The sequence below is a fragment of the Acanthochromis polyacanthus genome, chromosome 13 (genome assembly GCF_021347895.1).
Source record: "Acanthochromis polyacanthus isolate Apoly-LR-REF ecotype Palm Island chromosome 13, KAUST_Apoly_ChrSc, whole genome shotgun sequence".
NCBI lineage: Eukaryota > Metazoa > Chordata > Actinopteri > Pomacentridae > Acanthochromis > Acanthochromis polyacanthus.
In genome coordinates this window covers 1,550,300-1,567,365 of record NC_067125.1, presented here as the reverse complement: position 1 = coordinate 1,567,365, position 17,066 = coordinate 1,550,300, and the positions used below count along the sequence as shown (strand labels likewise).

The 17,066-nt window shown below is 39.7% G+C and overlaps 1 protein-coding gene and 1 long non-coding RNA gene across 9 annotated transcripts; one reads left to right on the top strand and one right to left on the bottom strand.

Moving 5' to 3' along the window:
- The first annotated feature begins 31 nt into the window (after window positions 1-31).
- LOC110968036 (pannexin-1-like) lies at window positions 32-16,650 on the top strand. Of its 4 annotated transcripts, none has more exons than XM_051957917.1 (9): window positions 32-271; window positions 1,885-2,158; window positions 2,670-2,901; window positions 5,986-6,101; window positions 6,775-6,950; window positions 7,037-7,312; window positions 8,799-9,021; window positions 15,274-15,469; window positions 15,738-16,650. In XM_051957917.1, exons 3-9 carry the CDS (start codon window positions 2,721-2,723, stop codon window positions 15,821-15,823), a joined length of 1,254 nt encoding a protein of 417 aa, XP_051813877.1. In that variant the 5' UTR covers window positions 32-271; window positions 1,885-2,158; window positions 2,670-2,720; the 3' UTR covers window positions 15,824-16,650. The 4 variants fall into 4 exon arrangements, with proteins under 4 accessions (XP_051813877.1, XP_051813876.1, XP_051813875.1 ...); XM_051957916.1 differs by having other exon boundaries at window positions 87-1,562; XM_051957915.1 differs by having other exon boundaries at window positions 87-2,158; window positions 2,713-2,901.
- On the bottom strand, window positions 7,319-8,474 carry LOC127536729 (uncharacterized). 5 transcript variants are annotated; one of them, XR_007945856.1, is made up of 4 exons: window positions 8,125-8,474; window positions 7,957-8,076; window positions 7,765-7,860; window positions 7,319-7,572 (listed from the first exon to the last, which is right to left on the bottom strand). It is a non-coding gene; the product is annotated as an uncharacterized LOC127536729 (long non-coding RNA). The 5 variants fall into 5 exon arrangements; XR_007945857.1 differs by having other exon boundaries at window positions 7,319-7,668; window positions 7,741-7,860; window positions 7,957-8,028; XR_007945855.1 differs by lacking the exon at window positions 7,319-7,572 and adding an exon at window positions 7,676-7,716.
- Window positions 16,651-17,066: the final 416 nt, after the last annotated feature.

The following is a 17,066-nucleotide window of genomic DNA, read 5'->3' as shown; positions in this document are numbered from 1 at the left end:
AGGCGGAGAGACGGAGGGAGGGCCGCTGCTGGACGGAGCCAAATGAATGGAGGCTGAGGGAAGGGTTAGAGGGGCTGCCGGCGTCAAGCTGGCCGGGAGAGGGCGGCCGAGTCCGGCGGAGCTTCTCAATAAAACCTGTCAGAGGCTCCGGTTCATCCCGAAGAAAAATAAGAGGAGAAAGCGGGAAAATAACCAAGAGGAATTAATAAATAAAATTAAAACGACGGCAAAGAGCAAAAGAAGGAAAAGAGGAACTTTAAAATTAAATGAAGTACTGCTTGTGTTTTCATTAAAATCAGTTTTTAGATCTTCTACTCTTATTTTATCTGCTTGTGGTCAGAATAAAATGAAGGTACTAAATTCAAGAATAATAAACAGTTTTAAAGAATGTATTCAAGTAAAAACAGAGAAATTATTAAAACAACCGCAAACTCAAACTCTTCTGTTTTCTGTTTAAATATATTCTAAGCATCTTCCAGCTTTATTACATATTTATTGGAATAATTAATGATGCTTCATTCAAACAAACACTGAAACACATTTAATAGGAATTATTTCAGGTCCAAACTGTGATTTTATGTATTTATTGATTCTGAAAACCCTTTTTCATCAGAATAAACCTTCCAGATTACACAAATACAGACAAAATACACGAAGAACAATGTTGGATGTAAAAGAACTAAATAAAAGGAGACTAAATTAGAGATAATATCCGGTAAATCACACAATATTTTACACGTTGACCCTAAAAACAAAGGCTTGTTTTATTTTACAGTAAAGTTTTTTCTGTATTTTGTTTGTTTGTTTTCCTTAACATTTTAAAATCTTTAATTTTCATAATCATCTTTCAGATAGCAGCAAATATGTGATGTTTATGCTGATTAGAATGCAGTTTAAAAATAGGAATTTTATGGTCAAATGCAGTAAAATAATACATTTATATTTTTTAAAACATTGATTTCTGATGTGGACCTTATTTACAGTTTTAGCCTGTTCAAAAGTTAATATCTGCAATATAATAAATAAACTAAATAAATATAAAAAGGAATAAATAATAAAAAAAACAATATAATACAAAGATAAATAAATGTAAATATTAATATTAATACATATAAATATCGATCAATGTAAATATAAAGATTTACAAATATAAGATGAATAAATTTACATTTTAATAAATATAAAGATGAATACATTTACACATAAAATAAATAAACATTTATCAACATGAAAATGAATTATATTAAATAATTATAAACATGAATAAAGATAAATATTTATAATATAAATATGAAAATATTAACAACGATAAATATTAATAAATACAGATATGAATAAGTGAGTGAATAGCAGAGATCAGAAACCAGCCTTCAACAGTAAAATGTTTAGATTTATTTTGTTTGCAAATTTTATTTTGAAATAAATCCCTCTTTTCCGGTGTGACGTTAACGTGACGCCAGCTGCTAGAGTTCAGAACTACAGAACTAGAATCCCCACAATGTACCACGGCCCATCCCTCTCCATGCCCACAACTCCCAGTGGAACCAGTTTGATATGTTCTGGTGATGAACTTTTTAATTATTGCTGCCTTCAGGGACTGCAGGAAATATCACTTTTAAACCCATTAAAACCGAAACAACATGCAGATTTTTTACACATTTATCAAGTTCTAGGTTGTATTTGGACTAAAGCTATGGTTCTGCAGGCAGATCAGGAGTTCTTTGTCTTATTTTGATAGTTTAATGTTTTTATTTGTGTCTTTTTAGTTTCACTTTTCATCACTGAGCGCTTCGGAGTTTAATTGTAGTTCAACTTTTAGAACCAAGGGAATGAAATCATTTTGTTTTAGAATCTGTTTGTTTTGATTTTCTCCTCCCCGAGCAGGTCTGAAGGCAGCACCGAAGCTGTAAGATCCCAGCCGCTCGTGTGTCCGTGAACGCGTCAGAAGGCGGGAACAGATTTCAGGAAGAGGATTGACGGTCTTCAGGTTGTTGTTGTTGTTGATCTGGTCACTTCTAGTCTCAACTGATTTACCTGGACTCACCTGAACACACCTGGGCTCACCTTGAAGAACCCGGAAACACCTAGAAGAACACCTGCAGCTGCTTCCTGCCGTCTACCAGGAGACATGACGGTTTAACGGAGGATCTACCGGCAGGTCGGTTCAGTTCCTTAAATACAACACAATAAATGCACATAATACACACAATACATGTAGTAAAACACAATAAATACACAAAGTACACACAATACATGCAGTGAAACACACCAAAAACTGAAACTATTAGTTTATCTACTGTGAAATACAGCAAAGGCTCGGAGTGTCTCTGTGTGTAGATGATGTGCGTCTGTGTGTAGATGTGTATTTTTTGGTGTCTGTGTGTAGATGTGTGTTTCTTGTTGTGACCAACAACAGCTGAAGTCATCACGACTTGTTTTCAGTCTGAGTTTATTTTTAAATCTGATGTTTGAGGAGCAGCTGCTGAACGTCTGGAGGTTCTAGTTCTGAGGATGTAAACATGTCTGGAGGTTCAAGTCGGGTTTGAAATGAGACTTAAAGCAGTGTGTTTTCTACATTTTAATTACTGTTGAATTAGAACTCTGGTTTGGATCCAGACTGAGATGTTCTGCAGCTTCCTTCCTTCATCTCATCTATGAAACAATTCCAGGTTCTTCAGAGGAGGTCCTAACCTTCAGCAGGTGTGTCTACAGGTGAGATAATGGCCATCGCCCACGTGGCTACCGAGTACGTGTTCAGTGACTTCCTGCTGAAAGAGCCCAACCAGGCCCGGTACCGCAGCGTCCGGACTGAGCTCGCAGTCGACAAGGTGGTGACCTGCGTCACCGTCGGGCTGCCGCTGCTGCTCATCTCCCTGGCCTTCGCCCAGGAGGTCTCTGTGGGTGAGTGTGGAGTTTCATCTTCTGAAGACTGTGGCTTAAATTTGACTTTGTAAATTTGTAGAATACAATCATAGGATATTAATGTTTAAATGGTCAGAGCACAGTGGAGGCAGCATCATGATGTGAAGCATGGTGGAGGCAGCATCATGATGTGAAGCATGGTGGTAGCAGCATCATTATCTAAACCAGAAGAAGCTAACCCCAGTGCCAGAGACATTCTAATGGGTTCTACGTTCTGTCTAATGGGTTCTACGTTCTGTCTAACGGTTTCCATGTTCCGTCTAATGGGTTTTATGTTCTGTCTAAATGGGTTCTATGCTTTCTCTAACTGGTTCTATGTTCCGTCTAAATGGGTTCTATGTTCCTTCTAATGAGTTCTGTGTTCGATCTAAATGGGTTCTATGTTCTCTCTAACGGTTTCTATGTTCTGGCTAATGGGTTCAATGTTCTGTCTAGTGAGTTCTATGTTCCGTCTAATAGGTTCTATGTTCCGTCTAATGGGTTCTATGTTCCGTCTAAATGGGTTCTATGTTCTGTCTAATGAGTTCTATGTTCTGTCTAATGGGTTCTATGTTCTTTCTAATGGGTTCTACGTTCTGTCTAACGGATTCTATGTTCTGTCTAAATGGGTTCTATGTTCTGTCTAAATGGGTTCTCTGTTCTGTCTAAATGGGTTCTACGTTCTGTCTAACGGGCTCTATGTTCCGTCTAATGGGTTCTATGTTCCGTCTAATGGGTTCTACGTTCTGTCTAACGGGTTCTATGTTGCGTCTAAATGGGTTCTATGTTCCGTCTAAATGGGTTCTATGTTCCGTCTAAATGGGTTCGATGTTCCATCTAAATGCTTTCGATGTTCTCTCTAACGGTTTCTATGTCCTGTCTAAATGGGTTCTATGTTCCGTCTAAATGGGTTCTATGTTCTTTCTAATGGGTTCTACGTTCTGTCTAACGGGTTCTATGTTCTGTCTAAATGGGTTCTATGTTCTGTCTAAATGGGTTCTACGTTCTGTCTAACGGGTTCTATGTTCCGTCTAATGGGTTCTATGTTCCGTCTAATGGGTTCTATTGTTGGAAATCAGCCTATCCTACAATTAAACAAACCAACAAAATATGTGTAAGGCTGTTTCCGCCCAGTTCTTTTGATGGAGTAGTCAGGAGACTTCTTCTTAAAATCAAAAGTATTTATTACAGCAAAATTGAATGTGAATACAGAGCTCTGGGCCTGAATCCTCTGTCCCTAACCGACAATAAGTGTTCAGTCAGTTCGGATGGAATCAGACTGCTAACTGTTCCTGACCCAGTCTTCTTATACTCTAACAGTGTGTATAGCTATCTATCAAGGCCGGCCGCCCCTTCCGATGCTGCGTTGTTCCGCTGTCCTCTGTCACAGCTGATGTTTTGTCATTACGCTCACGTAGGAATGACTTCGCTTCTGCAAAGCAAGATTAGAAACTGCACATACAACTCGCTCATGTTCTTTACTGATTACAGCTTACGTCAAAAACTATCTGTACCTTTATTATGAAAAACTGTCTGTACTTTGATTATCAATCACTTTATGTCTTGATCATCCTTGGTTTCAATCACATGAGTAATAAGTAAAATAAAGCTGGACTTATCTTCTTTGTTTCATTACAGTCACACCATGGTAATGATGCTCTTCACCTTCCTATTCCTCAGAACCAATACAACTCTTTAATATGCACACTGAGCAATTATAAAACACACCATTTCCCACACTATGTTCCGTCTAAATGGGTTCTATGTTCTCTCTAACGGTTTCTATGTCCTGTCTAAATGGGTTCTATGTTCCGTCTAAATGGGTTCTATGTTCTTTCTAATGGGTTCTACGTTCTGTCTAATGAGTTCTATGTTCTGTCTAATGGGTTCTATGTTCTTTCTAATGGGTTCTACGTTCTGTCTAACGGATTCTATGTTCTGTCTAAATGGGTTCTATGTTCTGTCTAAATGGGTTCTATGTTCTGTCTAAATGGGTTCTACGTTCTGTCTAACGGGCTCTATGTTCCGTCTAATGGGTTCTATGTTCCGTCTAATGGGTTCTATGTTCCGTCTAAATGGGTTCTATGTTCTCTCTAACGGTTTCTATGTCCTGTCTAAATGGGTTCTATGTTCCGTCTAAATGGGTTCTATGTTCTGTCTAATGGGTTCTATGTTCTTTCTAATGGGTTCTACGTTCTGTCTAACGGATTCTATGTTCTGTCTAAATGGGTTCTATGTTCTGTCTAAATGGGTTCTATGTTCTGTCTAAATGGGTTCTACGTTCTGTCTAACGGGTTCTATGTTCCGTCTAATGGGTTCTATGTTCCGTCTAATGGGTTCTATGTTCCGTCTAAATGGGTTCTATGTTCTCTCTAACGGTTTCTATGTCCTGTCTAACGGGTTCTATGTTCCGTCTAAATGGGTTCTATGTTCTGTCTAATGGGTTCTATGTTCTTTCTAATGGGTTCTACGTTCTGTCTAACGGGTTCTATGTTCCGTCTAAATGGGTTCTATGTTCCGTCTAAATGGGTTCTATGTTCTTTCTAATGGGTTCTACGTTCTGTCTAACGGGTTCTATGTTCTGTCTAAATGGGTTCTATGTTCTGTCTAAATGGGTTCTACGTTCTGTCTAACGGGTTCTATGTTCCGTCTAATGGGTTCTATGTTCCGTCTAATGGGTTCTATGTTCCGTCTAATGGGTTCTATGTTCCGTCTAAATGGGTTCTATGTTCTCTCTAACGGTTTCTATGTCCTGTCTAAATGGGTTCTATGTTCCGTCTAAATGGGTTCTATGTTCTTTCTAATGGGTTCTACGTTCTGTCTAACGGGTTCTATGTTCTGTCTAAATGGGTTCTATGTTCTGTCTAAATGGGTTCTACGTTCTGTCTAAATGGGTTCTATGTTCCGTCTAATGGGTTCTATGTTCCGTCTAAATGGGTTCTACGTTCTGTCTAATGGGTTCTATGTTCCGTCTAATGGGTTCTATGTTCCGTCTAAATGGGTTCTATGTTCTGTCTAACGGGTTCTATGTTCCGTCTAAATGGGTTCTATGTTCCATCTAAATGCTTTCTGTTGACGTTCCAGGAACTCAGATCAGCTGCTTTGCTCCGGCTAACTTCTCCTGGAGGCAGGCGGCCTACGTGGATTCATTCTGCTGGGCTGATGTCCACTCCAATGAGCTGCCTCTGTGGCTGCACAAGGTACACACTCCTGCTACACAATACTACACACTACTGCTACACTACTACTACACACAACTATTGTTCCTACCTGTTCCTACTTGTCCTGGTCCTCCCTGTTCCTACCTTTTCCTACCTGCAGACTGACTCACCTGTGGACAGGTGTTCTCAGGTCGATCTGATCTAAACCAGATTCTTCAGAACGTTTGCTTCTGTTCCTCATTAAAGCTGCAGTTTTAGAACATTAAATCTGTTTCTGAGGTCAAATCTTCAGTTCATTAGTTAATTCGTTCATTAGTTAATTAGTTCATTCGTTAAGTAGCTCATCAATTTATTAGTTAATTACTTAATTAGTTGATGAGTTTATTAGTTCATTTGTTTATTAGTTAATCAGTTAATTAGTTCTTCAGTTCATTATTTAATCCAGTCACTGGTTTATCTTTACTAGTCTGTTTCTATTAAATGGCTGGATGTATGGATGGATGATGGATGGATGTATATTTATTCATCTTTTTATCGATCCTTCCTGTAATATTTATTGATCTTTTTATCGATCCTCCAGTTATCGATTATTGATCTGTTCCAGTTCTTCCCCTACATGCTGCTGTGTGATCACTTATTGATTATTGATCTGTTCCAGTTCTTCCCCTACATGCTGCTGTATGATCAGTTATCGATTATTGATCTGTTCCAGTTCTTCCCCTACATGCTTCTGCTGGTGTCGGTTCTGATGTACGCTCCGGCTCTGTTCTGGAGGTTCTCTGCTGCTCCTCTTCTTCAGTCTGATCTGGGCTTCATCATGGAGGAGCTCGACCGAAGCTACAACCGAGCCGTGACGCTGGCTAAACGCCTGGCCCTGAGCCCCGACAGGTAAACACTTGAGATCTTTGAAGGTTCCATAAGTGCAGAAACAGAACCAACACAACCAGATCCAATGAAACCTCTTCCCTCGTCAGTGACCCTACGGAGGGCTGCTTCAACTACCCCCTGGTGGAGAAGTTCCTGATGACAAAGCGCTGCTCTCGTTCTCTGCTGCTCTTCTACCTGCTGTGTCGCGGTCTGACTCTGGTCACTCTGGTCCTCACCTGCACCTACCTGAGTTTCTACCTGCGCCTGGCCTCCAACGACGCCTTCCGGTGCTCGCTGAGAGTCGGACTTTTGGACACCGACCCCGGAGTACCTGAACAGGTGCAGTGCAAGCTGATCGCCGTGGGAGTGTTCTCTCTGCTCAGGTAACTGCTCAGGTGTCCTCATTCAGACCTTAGATGGGCATCGTTCACAGAGCTTATATGGGCATCGTTCACAGAGCTTATATGGGCATCGTTCACTGACCTTACCGTTCACTGACCTTCTATGGACATCGTTCACAGGCCTTACATGGACAGCGTTCACTGACCTTATATGGGCATCATTCACTGACCTTACATGGGCATCATTCACTGACCTGAAATGGGCATCATTCACTGACCTTACACGGGCATCGTTCACTGACCTTACATGGGCATCGTTCACTGACCTTACACGGGCATCGTTCACAGACCTTATATGGGCATCGTTCACTGACCTTACACGGGCATCGTTCACAGACCTTACATGGGCATCGTTCACTGACCTTACATGGGCATCGTTCACTGACCTTACATGGGCATCGTTCACAGACCTTATATGGGCATCGTTCACTGACCTTACACGGGCATCGTTCACAGACCTTATATGGGCATCGTTCACTGACCTTACACGGGCATCGTTCACAGACCTTATATGGGCATCATTCACTGACCTTACACGGGCATCGTTCACTGACCTTACATGGGCATCGTTCACTGACCTTACACGGGCATCGTTCACAGACCTTATATGGGCATCGTTCACTGACCTTACACGGGCATCGTTCACAGACCTTATATGGGCATCATTCACTGACCTTACACGGGCATCGTTCACAGACCTTATATGGGCATCGTTCACTGACCTTACACGGGCATCGTTCACAGACCTTATATGGGCATCGTTCACTGACCTTACACGGGCATCGTTCACTGACCTTATATGGGCATCATTCACTGACCTTACACGGGCATCGTTCACAGACCTTATATGGGCATCGTTCACTGACCTTACACGGGCATCGTTCACAGACCTTATATGGGCATCATTCACTGACCTTACACGGGCATCGTTCACTGACCTTACATGGGCATCGTTCACTGACCTTACACGGGCATCGTTCACAGACCTTACACGGGCATCGTTCACAGACCTTATATGGGCATCGTTCACAGACCTTATACGGGCATCGTTCACTGACCTTATATGGGCATCATTCACTGACCTTATATGGGCATCATTCACTGACCTTACACGGGCATCGTTCACTGACCTTACACGGGCATCGTTCACAGACCTTATATGGGCATCATTCACTGACCTTACATGGGCATCGTTCACTGACCTTATATGGGCATCATTCACTGACCTTATATGGGCATCATTCACTGACCTTACATGGGCATCGTTCACAGACCTTATATGGGCATCATTCACTGACCTTACATGGGCATCATTCACTGACCTTACATGGGCATCATTCACTGACCTTACATGGGCATCGTTCACTGACCTTACATGGGCATCATGCAGTGATCTTTGTGTTGTGTAATCTTTGTGTGTTTGTTGTCTGTTTTGTGTCTGTTTCTGTTGTGCGTTTCTTGTGTGCAGCCTGGTGAACCTGGTTGTGTTCATCTCCTTGGTTCCGGTCGTGATCTTCACTGCCCTCCGTCCTCTCCTCTGTCACGGTTACGCTCGCTTCCTGGAAACCTACCAATCACTGCCCACCGTCAGCGTGTTGCCGATCCCCGGCAGCCAATGGGACGACCTCTCTCTGTACCTGCTGTTCCTGGAGGAGAACATCAGCGAGCTCAAGTCCTACAAGTACATCAAGGTGAGACTGTTACCATGACGACACCAAAGAACAAACCAAAATATCCTCAGGTTCTCCAGAGATGTTCTACAAGTTCCTCGGAGCTCCGAGTTCTAACTGCACTACCCTGTTAGTATTAGGACAGACTAACCTGTTAGTATTACTACAGACTAACCTGTTAGTATTAGGACAGACTAACCTGTTAGTATTACTACAGACTAACCTGTTAGTATTACTAAAGACTAACCTGTTAGTAGTACTACAGACTAGCCTGTTAGTATTACTACAGACTAACCTGTTAGTATTACTACAGACTAGCCTGTTAGTAGTACTACAGACTAACCTGTTAGTATTACTACAGACTAGCCTGTTAGTAGTACTACAGACTAACCTGTTAGTAATACTACAGACTAGCCTGTTAGTAGTACTACAGACTAACCTGTTAGTATTACTACAGACTAACCTGTTAGTAGTACTACAGACTAGCCTGTTAGTATTACTACAGACTAACCTGTTAGTATTACTACAGACTAGCCTGTTAGTAGTACTACAGACTAACCTGTTAGTATTACTACAGACTAACCTGTTAGTATTACTACAGACTAACCTGTTAGTAGTACTACAGACTAGCCTGTTAGTATTACTACAGACTAACCTGTTAGTATTACTACAGACTAGCCTGTTAGTAGTACTACAGACTAACCTGTTAGTAGTACTACAGACTAGCCTGTTAGTAGTACTACAGACTAACCTGTTAGTAGTACTACAGACTAACCTGTTAGTAGTACTACAGACTAGCCTGTTAGTAGTACTACAGACTAACCTGTTAGTAGTACTACAGACTAGCCTGTTAGTAGTACTACAGACTAACCTGTTAGTAGTACTACAGACTAACCTGTTAGTATTACTACAGACTAACCTGTTAGTATTACTACAGACTAACCTGTTAGTAGTACTACAGACTAGCCTGTTAGTAGTACTACAGACTAGCCTGTTAGTAGTACTACAGACTAACCTGTTAGTAGTACTACAGACTAACCTGTTAGTATTACTACAGACTAACCTGTTAGTATTACTACAGACTAACCTGTTAGTAGTACTACAGACTAGCCTGTTAGTATTACTACAGACTAACCTGTTAGTATTACTACAGACTAACCTGTTAGTAGTACTACAGACTAACCTGTTAGTAGTACTACAGACTAGCCTGTTAGTAGTACTACAGACTAGCCTGTTAGTAGTACTACAGACTAACCTGTTAGTATTACTACAGACTAACCTGTTAGTATTACTACAGACTAGCCTGTTAGTATTACTACAGACTAACCTGTTAGTATTACTACAGACTAACCTGTTAGTAGTACTACAGACTAGCCTGTTAGTAGTACTACAGACTAGCCTGTTAGTAGTACTACAGACTAACCTGTTAGTATTACTACAGACTAACCTGTTAGTAGTACTACAGACTAGCCTGTTAGTATTACTACAGACTAACCTGTTAGTATTACTACAGACTAGCCTGTTAGTAGTACTACAGACTAGCCTGTTAGTATTACTACAGACTAACCTGTTAGTATTACTACAGACTAGCCTGTTAGTATTACTACAGACTAACCTGTTAGTATTACTACAGACTAACCTGTTAGTATTACTACAGACTAGCCTGTTAGTAGTACTACAGACTAACCTGTTAGTATTACTACAGACTAACCTGTTAGTATTACTACAGACTAGCCTGTTAGTATTACTACAGACTAACCTGTTAGTATTACTACAGACTAACCTGTTAGTATTACTACAGACTAGCCTGTTAGTATTACTACAGACTAGCCTGTTAGTATTACTACAGACTAGCCTGTTAGTAGTACTACAGACTAACCTGTTAGTAGTACTACAGACTAGCCTGTTAGTAGTACTACAGACTAGCCTGTTAGTAGTACTACAGACTAACCTGTTAGTATTACTACAGACTAGCCTGTTAGTATTACTACAGACTAACCTGTTAATAGTACTACAGACTAACCTGTTAGTATTACTACAGACTAGCCTGTTAGTAGTACTACAGACTAACCTGTTAGTATTACTACAGACTAGCCTGTTAGTATTACTACAGACTAACCTGTTAGTATTACTACAGACTAGCCTGTTAATATTACTACAGACTAACCTGTTAGTAGTACTACAGACTAGCCTGTTAGTAGTACTACAGACTAACCTGTTAGTAGTACTACAGACTAACCTGTTAGTAGTACTACAGACTAACCTGTTAGTATTACTACAGACTAACCTGTTAGTAGTACTACAGACTAACCTGTTAGTATTACTACAGACTAACCTGTTAGTAGTACTACAGACTAACCTGTTAGTAGTACTACAGACTAGCCTGTTAGTAGTACTACAGACTAACCTGTTAGTAGTACTACAGACTAGCCTGTTAGTAGTACTACAGACTAACCTGTTAGTAGTACTACAGACTAACCTGTTAGTAGTACTACAGACTAACCTGTTAGTATTACTACAGACTAACCTGTTAGTAGTACTACAGACTAACCTGTTAGTATTACTACAGACTAGCCTGTTAGTAGTACTACAGACTAGCCTGTTAGTATTACTACAGACTAACCTGTTAGTAGTACTACAGACTAGCCTGTTAGTAGTACTACAGACTAACCTGTTAGTATTACTACAGACTAACCTGTTAGTATTACTACAGACTAACCTGTTAGTATTACTACAGACTAACCTGTTAGTATTACTACAGACTAGCCTGTTAGTAGTACTACAGACTAGCCTGTTAGTAGTACTACAGACTAACCTGTTAGTATTACTACAGACTAGCCTGTTAGTAGTACTACAGACTAGCCTGTTAGTATTACTACAGACTAACCTGTTAGTATTACTACAGACTAGCCTGTTAGTAGTACTACAGACTAGCCTGTTAGTATTACTACAGACTAACCTGTTAGTATTACTACAGACTAGCCTGTTAGTATTACTACAGACTAACCTGTTAGTATTACTACAGACTAACCTGTTAGTATTACTACAGACTAGCCTGTTAGTAGTACTACAGACTAACCTGTTAGTATTACTACAGACTAACCTGTTAGTATTACTACAGACTAGCCTGTTAGTATTACTACAGACTAACCTGTTAGTAGTACTACAGACTAACCTGTTAGTATTACTACAGACTAACCTGTTAGTAGTACAACAGATTAGCCTGTTAGTATTACTACAGACTAACCTGTTAGTATTACTACAGACTAACCTGTTAGTAGTACTACAGACTAACCTGTTAGTAGTACTACAGACTAACCTGTTAGTATTACTACAGACTAACCTGTTAGTAGTACTACAGACTAACCTGTTAGTATTACTACAGACTAACCTGTTAGTATTACTACAGACTAACCTGTTAGTAGTACTACAGACTAGCCTGTTAGTAGTACTACAGACTAACCTGTTAGTATTACTACAGACTAGCCTGTTAGTAGTACTACAGACTAACCTGTTAGTATTACTACAGACTAGCCTGTTAGTATTACTACAGACTAACCTGTTAATAGTACTACAGACTAACCTGTTAGTATTACTACAGACTAGCCTGTTAGTAGTACTACAGACTAACCTGTTAGTATTACTACAGACTAACCTGTTAGTATTACTACAGACTAACCTGTTAGTAGTACTACAGACTAACCTGTTAATAGTACTACAGACTAACCTGTTAGTATTACTACAGACTAACCTGTTAGTAGTACTACAGACTAGCCTGTTAGTATTACTACAGACTAACCTGTTAGTATTACTACAGACTAACCTGTTAATAGTACTACAGACTAACCTGTTAGTAGTACTACAGACTAACCTGTTAGTAGTACTACAGACTAACCTGTTAGTAGTACTACAGACTAACCTGTTAGTATTACTACAGACTAACCTGTTAGTATTACTACAGACTAACCTGTTAGTATTACTACAGACTAACCTGTTAGTAGTACTACAGACTAACCTGTTAGTATTACTACAGACTAACCTGTTAGTATTACTACAGACTAACCTGTTAGTAGTACTACAGACTAACCTGTTAGTAGTACTACAGACTAGCCTGTTAGTATTACTACAGACTAGCCTGTTAGTAGTACTACAGACTAACCTGTTAGTATTACTACAGACTAGCCTGTTAGTATTACTACAGACTAACCTGTTAATAGTACTACAGACTAACCTGTTAGTATTACTACAGACTAGCCTGTTAGTAGTACTACAGACTAACCTGTTAGTATTACTACAGACTAGCCTGTTAGTAGTACTACAGACTAACCTGTTAGTATTACTACAGACTAACCTGTTAGTAGTATTACAGACTAACCTGTTAGTAGTACTACAGACTAGCCTGTTAGTAGTACTACAGACTAACCTGTTAATAGTACTACAGACTAACCTGTTAGTATTACTACAGACTAGCCTGTTAGTAGTACTACAGACTAACCTGTTAGTATTACTACAGACTAGCCTGTTAGTAGTACTACAGACTAACCTGTTAGTATTACTACAGACTAGCCTGTTAGTAGTACTACAGACTAGCCTGTTAGTAGTACTACAGACTAACCTGTTAGTATTACTACAGACTAGCCTGTTAGTATTACTACAGACTAACCTGTTAGTATTACTACAGACTAGCGTGTTGGTATTACTACAGACTAACCTGTTGGTATTACTACAGACTAACCTGTTGGTATTACTACAGACTAACCTGTTGGTATTACTACAGACTAACCTGTTAGTATTACTACAGACTAACCTGTTAGTAGTACTACAGACTAACCTGTTAGTAGTACTACAGACTAACCTGTTAGTATTACTACAGACTAACCTGTTAGTAGTACTACAGACTAACCTGTTAGTATTACTACAGACTAGCCTGTTAGTATTACTACAGACTAACCTGTTAGTAGTACTACAGACTAACCTGTTAGTATTACTACAGACTAACCTGTTAGTAGTACTACAGACTAGCCTGTTAGTATTACTACAGACTAACCTGTTAGTATTACTACAGACTAACCTGTTAGTATTACTACAGACTAGCCTGTTAATATTACTACAGACTAACCTGTTAGTAGTACTACAGACTAGCCTGTTAGTATTACTACAGACTAACCTGTTAGTAGTACTACAGACTAGCCTGTTAGTATTACTACAGACTAACCTGTTAGTAGTACTACAGACTAGCCTGTTAGTATTACTACAGACTAACCTGTTAATATTACTACAGACTAACCTGTTAGTATTACTACAGACTAACCTGTTAGTAGTACTACAGACTAACCTGTTAGTATTACTACAGACTAACCTGTTAGTAGTACTACAGACTAACCTGTTAGTAGTACTACAGACTAACCTGTTAGTATTACTACAGACTAACCTGTTAGTAGTACTACAGACTAACCTGTTAGTATTACTACAGACTAGCCTGTTAGTATTACTACAGACTAACCTGTTAGTAGTACTACAGACTAACCTGTTAGTATTACTACAGACTAACCTGTTAGTAGTACTACAGACTAGCCTGTTAGTATTACTACAGACTAACCTGTTAGTAGTACTACAGACTAACCTGTTAGTATTACTACAGACTAACCTGTTAGTATTACTACAGACTAACCTGTTAGTATTACTACAGACTAGCCTGTTAATATTACTACAGACTAACCTGTTAGTAGTACTACAGACTAGCCTGTTAGTATTACTACAGACTAACCTGTTAGTAGTACTACAGACTAGCCTGTTAGTATTACTACAGACTAACCTGTTAGTAGTACTACAGACTAGCCTGTTAGTATTACTACAGACTAACCTGTTAATATTACTACAGACTAACCTGTTAGTATTACTACAGACTAACCTGTTAGTAGTACTACAGACTAACCTGTTAGTATTACTACAGACTAACCTGTTAGTAGTACTACAGACTAACCTGTTAGTAGTACTACAGACTAGGTATTTTGTGTGCTTTTTGAAGTATTTTGTGTTTGTACTTTATAGAAGCTTTTTCTTAGTTTTAGTCTCCAGATTCAGTAAAAGTCATTAAAAATTGTGTACATTTATACTGACTGTATATATATTTCTTTACATCACTGTATATATTTCTACATATATTCTTGTGCGTGAGTCATGTACTGTGATGTACTGTTACTATGATGCAGCTGTGCAGTACTCTGTTGTATAATTTGTGTTTTTTTGTTGCTGTCGTTGGTTCTGCTGCAGGTTCTGGAGCTGCTGAGGAGGAAAGGTGGATGTTCTGAGGAGAACTTTGACTCCATGGGTCTCCTGCAGACTCTCTACACTGTGAAGCTGGATGGAGTGGACGGGAAGAAAACCTCTGGAGGGAAACTGGATCCAGCTGCTGATGCAGGAAATAACAGCCAAGTGACCGACGGCAGGACGGGAACCGAGATGAAAGGTTGGATTCGTTTGTAGAACCAGCAGCTGGTTTAACTTCAGGATGTCACAGATCAGTTAATTTACAGAAAACATTAAATTAGCGTCTACTTTCTGTGGTTTTGATTAAATATTATCTTAAAACTCTGTGAAATATCAATGGATTTGCTGACAAACTGTAAACTGTTTTCTTTTGAGCAGCAATGCTAGCTGTTTTCATGCTAAGCTAAACTATGCTAAGCTACTGTTAGCCACTGATGGTAATGATGAAAAGAGTTTTTTATTTCCAGATTTCACTCCGCTGCTGACAGGAAGTACTGATGTCACCGGAGGCGGAGCCAGTGAGGGAGGAGCCGCCCGGCAGCGAGTGATGTGATTGGCTGAGGTCTTCCTGAGGATAAGAGGAAGGTTTTCCTGAATGCCAACAAGTCGACTGCAAGTTTCCCATTATTTTTAAGACCTTAAAACACTGCAGTTTTAAAAGCGAATGTTTGTTTACAGAGATGCTGATCAGTGGGAGTTATTGATCGTTTATCGGTTTCTTCTGACTGTGGTCAAACGAAATGTTCTGATGAACAGAACCGTTAAACAGAGGAGCTTCCATCAAACCTCCATCAGTCGCCTGCTTCTGAGGAACTTTTCTCCACATTTGGTTGATTTTTAGATGAAATGTCCGTTTTTTTGTGACTTTCTGTGGATCGAGGCCTGTTTATGATAGTAGAATATTAAGTTTGGTGCTGCCTGAACCTTTAGGATCTTTGTTTTGGAACCAAAGTTCCTTTAAATCCATGTTCTAGTGTGAAGCTGTTGGTCTGTGTCCATTTGCACTGATTCTGTGGAGAGTTTACTTTAATGAGATTATTGTTCACATTTCAGGAAGAGAAGCTAAAACATGGAGCTGGATGTTTCTCATCTTCTCACTTTATTTCATTTATTCTAGATGTTTAGAACCCTGTTAAGAACCCGTTCATCTGTGTTTATTAGACGGTACAGAGTGGAACCAGACCATCTGAAAGGTTTATCTTTAATCTCAGGGATGAAACTTTTCACATCTTCTCTTTATATTATTGTTTTTTCAAACTTGGCTGTTTTTTTCTCTGCGTTCTGAGTGTTTCAGATGAACTTTGTTGTGTTGCTGAATTTGTTTGTTCATTATTTCTGTTGTAGCTTTAAATAAACGTAGTTGGAGTTCTCCTGACTGATCATTGACTGGAACTGTTCTTTAACTTCAAACCTGCCTTCTGATGTTTCTGTTAACATGGAAATTAATAGATGTGCAGTGGATCAATGGTTAGCATTGTCCCGGTTCACGTCCCAGCCTGGTTCTGGTTCCGGGATCTTTCTGCATGGAGTTTCCATGTTCTCCTGCTGAGTTCTCCAGGTTCCTCCCACAGTCCAGTGACATGCTGAGGTTAACTGGTGATTCTAAATGACTTTGGTGAATGTTTGTCTCTCTGTAGCTCTGTCCAGGTGAGCCTGTGATAGACTCAGCTGCTGCTCAGATGTTGATCTGTGTTTCTACCTGCAGACCAGTCAGGTGTTCTGCAGGTGAAATGGGATTCTATAAAATTCTGTAAACTATGACGTTTTTGTGATATTTTGGATGACATGTTGGGATT